General features: G+C 40.6%; 1 protein-coding gene across 1 annotated transcript; it reads right to left on the reverse strand.

The window, feature by feature from the left end:
* Window positions 1–1,384: 1,384 nt before the first annotated feature.
* Insl6 (insulin like 6) lies at window positions 1,385–5,399 on the reverse strand. The gene is made up of 2 exons (XM_021152407.1): window positions 5,076–5,399; window positions 1,385–1,780 (listed from the first exon to the last, which is right to left on the reverse strand). Exons 1-2 carry the CDS (start codon window positions 5,344–5,346, stop codon window positions 1,476–1,478), a joined length of 576 nt encoding a protein of 191 aa, XP_021008066.1. The 5' UTR covers window positions 5,347–5,399; the 3' UTR covers window positions 1,385–1,475.
* Window positions 5,400–11,519: the final 6,120 nt, after the last annotated feature.

Raw genomic sequence — 11,519 nt, forward strand, 5'->3', positions numbered from 1 at the left:
ATAGGGAAGTGGGGGGGCGCTATGGGGGACTTTTGGGATAGCATTGGAAACGTAATTGAGGAAAATATGTAATAAAAATATTAAAAAAAAAAAAAAAAGAACCAGGGGAATGCCAGGACCAAGAAGTGGGAGTGGGTGGGTAGGGGAGTGGGAGAGGGGTCTGGGGGACTTTGGGGATAGCATTTGAAATGTAAATGAAGAAAATACCTAATTAAAAAAAATAAATTGGAAGAAAAAAAAAAAGAAACAGAATTGTATTAAAAAGAAAAAAAAATGATTCTTCACTCAGCACCACTGAATAGGATAGGAAGAGCAGGGGCCGTTCTCCAGGATCTGCTTGCTGTGTTGACCAAAGGCATTCCTTCCCTAACTTTTAGCCAGCGGCAGATTGTGTCCTTCTGCACTTTGGTGAGACTTTTTTTTTTTTTTTTTTACTCTTTTGCTCAAAGCTTTGCTGGGGTTAGGGACTGTTCTTTGTCCCTCCTTACTGTAATGCCTAGATCTGATGTTAGAGTTGCATTTCTTTAACTGATCTGGAACTTCTGTCCGTATTAAAGGTACATTTTCATTGAAAGCTTTGTGGACCTATTCAACCATGACACAACATAAATTTGTTTCCAAAAATGGTTCTTCTCTCTCTTTACAAAGGGAAATGTGCAGGGTATATTTTGAAAGCAGTTGAAGAGCAAAACATTTTACAAACGCACCAGAAACGTAGATTTGAGTGGAAATGAAGTTCTGTCTTAAGACATCGTGCAGCTGAAGAGGAACCGAAACAAGTCCCACTGAGCAGGGTGTTATAGGGCGTACCTGCGAAGAAGACGAGAGAAATCTTTCCATCCATGCTTACCCATCATTTCGTGAGTGAGAATTCTACTTTGGAACCTCCAAGGTTTTGCTCAACTTTATAGCATTAAAATGATGTCACCCAGGGCTGGTGAGATGACTCGGCAGGGAAATGGTACCTGAGTAAAACTCAAGGCCCTGGAAACGATGTGTCTGTCTACTATTACAGTGAAATAGCTTGTGCGAGGCGCATAGTTATTCGCTTTAAGTTGCTGAGACAAATGAGTTGGATGACTAAGAGGAGCCCAGTAGTTATGGACATGAGTCTTCTTTTTATCATCTAGATAGAATGATAACATGCCATATTCCATCTAAACCCAGCTTAAGAGCTTTCAATCATGACAAAACCCAAATAGATAGTTTTCAAATACCTACGTGGATTATGGCACTTATACATATTCTTTAAAAAAATATTCGACAAAATAGGAGTCACTAAATACTAAGATTCTCGTTACTAGCACACAACACTACAAACTACTTGCAAATATTCTCTAGTGTGATTCAGTCCTGCACCTACAAGCAGCACTGCAAGAACAGATTAGATTTAGTAAGCTTTTATTAAGCGAGCATAGTTTCTACGACAGTTTGTACATCTCTATCACCAGTGATGTTTGATTAATTGTTAAGGTTTAAAAATCAACAAAGGGGAGGCACGCGACGGCCATCTCTTCTTTGGTACATCCTATCACACAGCACTTATCTGCAAAACCTCTGCGTTTCCTTTGGGAATGATTCCCCCAAAATAAACTTCTGAAGGTATTCATTTTGTTCGTGCTTTTCTTCTGAAGTTGTACGCTCTTAGCATAGGGCTTGCCACTGTGGTATGCAAACACTCTTGCCTTAGGGAGCAACTCCGCCTTTTCAAACTGATAGTCAGGCAGTGATGGAGGCTCCCAAGTGTGTGTTCCTTTCTTCTGAGAGACGCCTGCAGGGACTGTTGAGAGACAATGGGAGAAGAAAGTCCTATTTATCCAAATCTCCTATTAGACATGAATTTAGTATTGCAATACTAAAATCAGATAATTATTTTAAAAAACATTTTAAATAAAAGTTGAAAAGTACAGCCATTCAGAGGCAATGTGCTTTTAAGTAAAATAGTTACAATGTTTTCCTATGAGAAGGCTTAGCAACCTTTGAATATTTTGTAATAACATTTTTTATCTCAATACCGCTCACGTGCTGTCGAATTCAGCATTTTACAACACACTGAAATCAGTGACTCCTGCTGGGTCTTCAAGGCTTTGCGCCAGCCACTTTCTAATTCCAGAAAGTTTCTCTCACCTCTCAAAACAAAAGTGAACAGAACAAACAAACAAACAAACAAACAGACAGAAAGCCAGCAGCCACTGCTAACAGTCTCGCCCACCATCTCTCCCTCTAGCACCAGGCAACCATCAGCCATGCTCTCTCCCATGGCTCTGTCTATTCTGTACATCTCACACACGTGGTAGCATTTGGTATGTGCTCATTTTTGTCTGTCTTTCCTTTAACATAGTATTTTCCATGAGTAACCATGTGTAATTATATATGTCCCCCCCCCCTTTATTCCTTTCATGGCTAAATAACTTCCCAGGGTGTGGCTTTCCCACAATGCACCTCACTCACCCATCACCTTGGTAGTCTTCACCTCTTGGCTATTATGAATGGCACTTGCCCTGGCTATTCACACCCACATTTTTATGTGTTGGTGTTTTCAGTCCTTTGGGTATAAGCCTAGGAGCGGAATCGCTGGGTCCTGTGGTGATTCTGAACATCTTCTCATGACCTTCATATGTCACCATTGTTGAAATAACCATTAAACCCCGTGTTCAGTTTGTTTGTTTACAGTGTTTGCCTTTGATTATTTCCAATCACTCTGTCTTCTATGTGTATGTGATAACTAAGTGGTTAATAGAAGCACTTTGTTCTTTAATGAAATGTAAAGAAGTATGCAGTGGCCTTGTGCTCCAAGTGCAGATTTATTGTTACATTGTCTTAACTCAGCATTATTGGACACTGGATGATAGAAACTGAAATAACTCCTGGATGTAATTATCCAGAGACATTGTGGATGTCTACTGTGGTCACATTTAGTACTGCCTAGGAGGAGAATTTTTCCCCCCAAGTCTTTAACCAGAGATTCAGCTCTGTGAGCTGCACTCTGCATCCTGTAACCCCACTGTAAGCTCAAAGAAGGAAATCTTTATGGGGGAGGATAATCCATGGTGTGTGGGGAAACTAATTGGCTCAGTCACATTTCTGCAGTTTGAAATTAGAAGAGGAGGAGGAGGAGGAGGAAGAGGAGGAGGAAAAGGAGGAGGAGAAAGCAGAGACAGAGGAGGAAGACAAGGCGGAGGAGGAGAAAGAGAGAGAGAAGGTGGAGGAAGGAGGGGAGGAGGAAGAGGAAGAGGCGGAGGAGGAAGAGGAGGAGAAAGCAGAGACAGAGGAGGAAGATGAGGCGGTGGAGGAGAAAGAGAGAGAGAAGGTGGAGGAAGGAAGGGAGGAGGAAGAGGAGGAGGAGGAGGAACAGGAGGAAGAGGAGGAAGAGGAGAAAGAGTTAGTGAGTTTCAAGACTGAAAAGATTGCATGAGGCTTGTCACAGAATAAAGGAATACAAATACAAATGGGCAAAAAGAAGGAGAGGGACAAGGAGGAGGAAGAAAAGGGAAAGAAGGGAAATAGAGGTCAGAGTCTGTGTGGATTCTTGGCCTTTCTGAATCCATCCCTGGATCTTTCTTCCCACCCCCCACTTTCAGTGTGAGGTTTTGCCAGGCACGCTCTGTCCCCTGAAGCTGGAGGGTGCAGCTTACTGTCCTTTTCTGCTATTACAGTGAGTAAGACAGAATTATAACTAAACAAAAAAAGCAAAGATTAAAGGGAGCAAAATGCAGTAAGAAAAGAGGAAATAGTCTAGGTAATAAATGGTTATTAATTCTGTAACATTTGAAATCAAACAGAAATGAATTCCTATGAAAATCTTGACAGACACAGACATATGAAAGCTATGCACATTGATGACAAAGAGATCAAAAGCAAAACTAGTCACACATAGATGATTTTAGGGGTGAATTCCACCTAGTTGCAAAGGAAAGTAGTTTACAAGCAGTTCTACTTCATTTTATGACTCTCATTAATTCCTTATTTCCAAATCAAGTAAGAACATTGATTTTTTTTTTTAAAAGTTCTGAGAAGACGTTTCACTTACAAACACTGCTTTGGAAAAAAACTATAAAATTAGTTAAGCAAATCTACAAACACATTTTACAACATAGGAGAAAGGCTAATATCAGAATGGCAAGGGTAGGTCAAGACCACAAGATCTCTATGCAATTCAGCTCGCTAGTTCACCTTCAGTGCTGCTGCAAACCACAGAGAAGCTTCATCTGTCCCCATACTACAATCTACCTATCTGCATCGATGAGCTATCCATGCCGAGATTCCTCTCATCCGCCCTTGTCCTTCCCTGTGCCCATTATTAAGTTTTCACTTCACATGAATTGCTCCATTGGCTTTGCTCTCCCTCTCTCAGCCCTTCTGGACGAACCTTACTGCCCTACGCTGTTGCTTCTTTCCCCTCCTGTTCAACACATCCTGATCTCCTTGCTCTTCCCCGTATAATTCAGACAGCAGTGTCTTTCCCCTAAATAAACTTTTCCTCTAAATAAACGCCCTCATCCCATCACATCCTATCTATGTGACTAGTTCCTCATCACCTATATCCATCTTCTGACAATGCCTGACAGTGGTTAATTTCAAATGAGCAAGAATTTATTTGACTCATGATTTGAAGATGCTCCAGGGTCCAAGGACTTTTCCTGTAGCATCATCCCATTGCGGAGGTGGCGGAAAACGAGGATGAAGTGATCCTGCAACAGATTCACTCAGGACAATCCACTTCTGTGATAATGGCCTTACTCCATCTCAAGAACGTTTAATTTCCTCACTTCACTTCCTAACGCTGCCCTGGAGATTAAGCTTATAACACACGGAATTTGGGGTATACATGAAACCATAGTAACCTCGTTTGCCAAAGGCCATCTTTTTAATAAAGCCTACGCTGAACAAATTATTTCTTCTACGTTTAAAGTGAACTTCATATTAGTTTGTATGGTTTTTAAAACTGTATTCACACGTACACAAGGTACAAATTCTATTTCCTACAGAAATTCACTGGCAGAGCAAAGCCAAGGATGAGAAAAGAGGAGTTTGCACACTGATAAGCTACCAAAGCCTTCCCTTCAGAGTTTTACCTGGGTTTGTGAATCTTCTCCAGGCGGAGGAAGAAGGGTGAGGGTTGAAGGCTTTGCCCTTGCGTGAGTAGTGGGGAAAGAACTGTGTCATAGGAGTTTGCTCCTCCATCTCAAACCGGCTCCAGTCACTTTGGCCACAGAGTTTTATAACTTCTATCAGCAGGTGCCTGCCGCACAGCTTCCTGGGTCTGGATTCCTCTTCTTCTTCCCGGGAGAAAGGAGTCAGTAGGAGTCCAAGCCACAACAGACAAGAACAGCACAGCTGCTTCATCCCTGGGCTCCGCCACAGGGCCGGGCGCGCTGCAACGGCCGTCGCCCCGCCCCCGCCCCGCCTTCGCCACCCACCACGCCCCAGCCACGCCCCTCTCCGCACCGCCCTCGGGCTGCCCTCCCTCGCAGGCAATCTTCTCCAGAACACTTCAGTTAGGTATGGGGTGTTCCAGGCTTACATGGACTTCCGGCTTGCAGAAAGTTGAAATTAACAGGCTCCTTTGGCCTCAGAAATGCAAGTTTTAAAATGTCTTCTTTCCCTGACTTTATTCATTCATTTTCCTTGTCGTCCGCTCCAAGAAACTGCCTCATGAAATATGAGAACCTAGGACTCTGAGATGCAGCATCCTCCACCTGAAATGTGATCTTCTTTTTGCCTAGTGTTTTACAGGAGCCGTTTCTTCCCTTCGGAGAAACTTCTCATCTCCTTCATGGATTATATTTTTTAACTTTAAAAAATTGGTACTGGAACTAGAGAGATGTCTTGGCAGTTAGTGCTCATGCCGAGGATCCGGGGTCGCTTCCCTGTACCAACATAGCAGCACATGGTAGTCTGTAACTCCAGTTCAGTACCAGTCATACTCGTGGTGCATATACACACATGCAAGCAAACACTCATACATATCAAATAAAATAAATAAACCCTTTTTAAAAATTACTCATTCCATCGCGGTGTCTTCTCACATCTATAGCACTGTACTTCACTCTCTCTTACTCGCCTCCCTTAACCGCCCTCTCCCAGTTCCTGCCTTTAGTAATCTCCCTTTTTGCTTTTTTTGTTACATGTCCTCTATTAATTGATTGCCTCCTACCTTATTTAAGCACTCATCCCTCCCGGAATCCCTTTTGTAGTTTCATGACCTACAAACACAAACATTTAAGCATACACATATATAAACACACAAATACATAGTTTTAAGTCTAGATTCTACATATACATAAAAGCATCATTTAGTATCCGGTTCCCGGTAAAGTTTGCCTTAGTTTATGTATATGAACATATTATTTTTTATAATAACTTATCATTACCATTATTATTATTATTATTATTACCATTAACACTATTTTATTTTGTTTATTTACTGCTGGTGTGTGTGTATAAGTTGGATCCAGTTCTCTCCATGCACCATATGGACCCCAAGATCGTTGTCACATTGTCGGGCTTGGCAGCAAGTGCCTTAACCCGCGAGAGCATCCCACTGCCTGGGAATGCATTCTTAACTGCTACACACTATTATTAGCAGGACAATGGCTGAATGGATTTATTTAACTGAAAAAAATATTATTTACATGCCTAATTTTGAGTGAATAAGTTCTAATATAAAATTAATTTCAGATGCATTTACTAGAATCCCATACTATTAACTTTACTCCAGAACATTGTCATAAAATATTTGTCTTTCTGAGTCAAATGTACTTTATTTAACATAATATACACTTGTATCCATTTTCCTACAAAGGTCATAATTTTGTGTTTTTTTTTTTCTTCATAAATGTATTCAAATTTCATTGTGCATATGTACCACATTTCTTTTTTTTTTAATTGGCTTTTATATTTAAATATATGTATGGGTATGTGTAGTGCCCATTGAAGTCATAAGAGGGTGTCCTGTCAGATCAAATGGTTACCTGACATGGGTGCTGGGAACCAAACTCAGGTTCTCTGAAGGAGCAACAAGTGCTCTTAACCCTGGAGCTCGGCGCCTTATCAGCACCCAACCATTGGTGAAGGACATCTCCGCTGGCCCCACTTCCTAGCTACCGTGAACAGTGCAGCAATACAAAAGTGTGAGTGTCTCTGGGATGGGTTGACTTGGAGCCCCTATAGTTCCCAAGCTCTGCAGTGCTCCTTCTCTTTAGATTCTTCAGGAGCGGCCATAAGGGCAGCATGTATCTGTATTCTCATCGGCAGGGAACACACATTCCTGTTTCCTCACAGCGTTGCCAGCAGTTGCGGTCCCGTGCTTTGTTTATTGATAACAGCTATTCTAACTAGAGTGATATGGACTCTCAACTCCTTTATAAATTGTATTTCTCTGGTGAGTGAGAATGTTCAAGTATTGGTTTTTTTTTTTTTTTTTTTAGCCATTTGCATTTCTCCTTTTGAGAGTTCAGTTTATTAACCCATTAAATGATCAGACGATTAGCTTTCCTGGTATTTAAAATTTTTCAGTTCTTCATATGGGTGGATATTATTACCCTGTCTAATGTGTAATTAGTATATCATTTCCCTCATTCTGTAGGATACCCAGTGGAAGCTGGTTTTTTTCAGTTGTTCTTTTGTTTTTGTTTTTTTTTGTTTTTATCTTGTTTTTGTTTTTTGTGGTGTTTGTTTGTTTGTTTTTGCTATATGGAGCCTTTTACTGTCATGTGATCTTTTCAATTGTTGTGGTCATTTCCTGCGCTATTGGAGTTCTTTTCAGAAAGCCTCTGGCTATGCTGCACCTTGAAGTGTTTGCCCTAAATTATCCTCTTGAAGTTTTACAGTTTCAAGTTTTAAGGTCTTTGAGAAATTTCAAATTAAAACACACACACACACACACACATACACACACACCATGGAAAATAAACTCTAGCTTCACCCTTTATGTGAAAAATCCAGTTTTCTCAACACCGTTGTTCAAAAAGCTATCTTTTCTCCTACCTTTCTTAAAAACCAGGCTGTAAATGTGTAGCCTTATTTGGGGTCTGCTACACTGTTGCATTGGTCCACAGATCTGTCCTTGTGCCAGTACCCACTGCTTCTGCATCTAGGACTCTGCTGTAACTGCTCTTGGCTACTGAAACTCTTCCAGCACTGCTCTTCCAGATGAGCATCTCTTTAGCTGTTCAGGGTCTCTTGTGCTTCCAGGTGAAGTTTAGGGTTATCTTTTCTGGTGCGGTCGAGAACGGCACTGGAATTTTGCTGCCTATTGTACTGAATCTGCAGCCATCTTTTGCTGATAGCGGTCAATCTTGCCATATTAACACTTGTCTGTTTTTGAGCATGGGAAACCATCCTGTGTCCTATTATCTTTCCAATTTATTCAGTGTCTTAAAGTTTTCACTGTAGGAGTGTTTCCCTTCGAGTTTTGGGGAGTTACTGGGAATGGGAATTCCCTCATTTTGTTTTGTTTTGTCCCCCCACCCCACCCCGGTGAGTTCCTTACTGATCTATATTAAGGATACTGTTCTTTCTATGTTGGTTTTATGTTCCGCTCCACTGCTGGAAATATTCATCAGTTCCTAGACTTTCTGAAAGTGTCTTCTTCCATTATCCCATTCACTTAATATTTTCACTGTAAATGATTTTAACTCCATAATATATTCTACAGTCATTTTTCACTTTCAGTTTTATAATCATTGGTGATATATTAATAGATTGTATAGTCTGATGCTCTTGCTGATACAGAAATTTAGTGTTTTGGTGTTTTTTTTTTTTTCTTGCCAAGTAATGCTGGAGATTCAGTCTTCAAGAATAGATTGTTCAATGAGAATATTGACCACCAAATAAGAAGAGGGATTCAAACCAACAGACTGTAACACAGAAATGCAAAGAACACAAAAAAAGCAAAGCAACTAACTCTTCCACAAGGTTTTGATTCTTCAACGACAGAACCCAAAGACCCTGAAATAGGCCAATGCCAGATAAAGAACTTCAAATGTTTCTGGTAAAGATGACCAGTGATCTAAAAGAGGCTATGAACAACTACATGACTTCAATCAAGAGTCTTGAATTGTCTTGTCATTGCTGGGTTACTTAACTGTAGCATGGACAACTTGCCAATGACTACATCACAGAAAAAAATCAACACCTCTCAGGGAGGGGTGAGACCTCATAACCAACGCACTCTCATTCCCTGGTCCATGATAGAATGCTGAAGGGTCCAAGTTTGTGCAGGTCCATGTCCAGAAGGCAGCACTTCAGAGCACTCTTCCCATTCTCTAGAGCTTTCTAGTTCCCGACTCCCTTCTCCCATGATGGATACTCCATGAGTCTTGATGGGGATGACGTCAGTGTCCTGTTTAGGGCTAAGCACTTGATAGTCACTTGTTCTCAGTACTTTGACCCATTATGAGTCTCTGCATTAACAACTGCCTCATTTATAATTTCCAATGAAATTTTATTATCTGGAAGCAATTTCATCAACTTCAGGTGGCCAGACAGAGGGGAGCATAAGTTTAATACATTAATATTCTCAGTACTTCCACTTATAATTTCTCTTTCTCTTTTCTATCTTCTGATTCAATTTTTTGTTTCCCTAGCTTTGTCCTGAGTTCTAGTGGCATCCATAGATACTGTTAAATCAACTATCAGTTGATATATAATATATGACATATGGTATATACTATATACTACATATAGTATATACTATATACTATATAATAAAATATACATAAGAACATTCTCATCACTTTCCTTCATGGAGATTTAAATGCTCAAGCTTTGTCTGCTAAACAATGTGATTTACTGAATGCTTTCTATACCTGGGCTGCCTAGTTTTATGTCAACATAACACAAGCTAGAGTCATTGGAGAGGAGGGATCCTCAACTGAGAAAATGTCTCTGTAAGACTGGGCTGGGGGCAAGCCTGCTGGAATTTTCTTAATTGGTGGTGAAGGAGGACCCAGCCTATCATGAGAGGTACCATCCCTGAGTTGGTGGTCATGGGTTCTAAGAAAGGAAGCTGACAACTATCAGACTGAGCTAGAGAACCCTGGTGGGGGTGGTGGCAGGGGGTGGCTAGGGGAAGGACTGGAGGAGCATAGGGGGATTGCAACCCCATAGAAAGAACAATGTCAACTGGTCGGAACACCCAGAATTCCCAGGGACTAGACTACCAACCAAGGAGTGTATGGGGAGGGATCCATGACTCCAGTTACATATGTAGCAGAGGATGGCTTTGTCTGACATCAATCAGAGGGGAGGCCCTTGGTCCTGTGGAGGTTTGATGGCTCAGCATAGAGGGATGCTGGAGTGGTGGGGCAAGAGTGGGTGGGTAGATGGGGGAGCAGTCTCATAGAGGCAAATGGGAGGGGGGAGAGAGTGGATGGAATGGGGGTTACTGTGGAGAGGTAACCGGGAAGGGGGTATCACTTGAGACGTAAATGAATGGAATGATTAATAAAAAATAAAAATAAAAAAAGAAAGAAAGCAGGCTGAGCAAACCATGAGGAGGAAGCCAGTAAGCAGCAGCTCTCCATGGCTTCCGCATCAGCTCCTGCCTCCAGGTTCCTGCCCTGTTTGAGTTCCTGCCTTGACTTCCTTTGATGAGTGACGTGGAAGGGTAAGCCAGATCAACCCTTTTGTCCCCAAGTTGCTTTGGTCATGGAGTATTGTCATAACAATAATAGCCTTAGTTAAGACTTGTCATTGTCTTGCTTTGTGTTTCCCCTGCCGTCCTACACAAACTGGCATGGATGTCACTTCTTAATCCATGTGTTCTCTTCCTATCAGAATGTGTTCGCCATGGAGGTAAGAGACTTCATTTGATCTTCTTATTGTGTGGTATTCCTTACTTTAAACAGTCAGGAATACAGTAGGTTCTTAATAACTGAGACTAACAGATACAATTAATAATGCTATCAACAAATAATAAATTAAGTGCTGGTAATATATAATATTTGGTAAATTAATGCATAAGTGAATAAATGAGAATTTGTTTTCTCTTTACTGTTTCCCTACCTCTGTCATCATCCTAGTTTAATGCTGCACTGTTTAATGTTTAAAATCCTTTTTAAAAAGCTCATTAGGCAATGGAGTCATCTTTTGTTTATATTTATAACCTAGTATCTCCTAAATTGAGTCTTAATGTGAATCTTTTATGCGAAGAAAAACATTTAAGTAGTATTTATTATTAGCACAGTTTAAGAGATTTATTAAATTGTTATTTAAATGTATTTTATTTAATTATTACTTTTTAATTTTACGAGTATGGCTGTTCTGCCTGGGTTTATGTTGCCTGCCACGAGCATGTGTGGTGCCTGCAGAGGCCAGAAGAGCCCACAGGATTTCTGAAGAGAGCATTGTATTAGCATTGTATGCATGCAGTGGTAAGGATGTATAATCATTTTAAATTAATATAATTCAGAAGCAATAAGACCATTAAAAGGACAAAATGAGTTTTGCATACAAATATTATTAACAGAACTACAATAATTCAAAGAACATTTCTTTTATATCAAAGGACAAAT

This window comes from Mus caroli, chromosome 19, assembly GCF_900094665.2.
Source record: "Mus caroli chromosome 19, CAROLI_EIJ_v1.1, whole genome shotgun sequence".
NCBI classification, from domain to species: domain Eukaryota; kingdom Metazoa; phylum Chordata; class Mammalia; order Rodentia; family Muridae; genus Mus; species Mus caroli.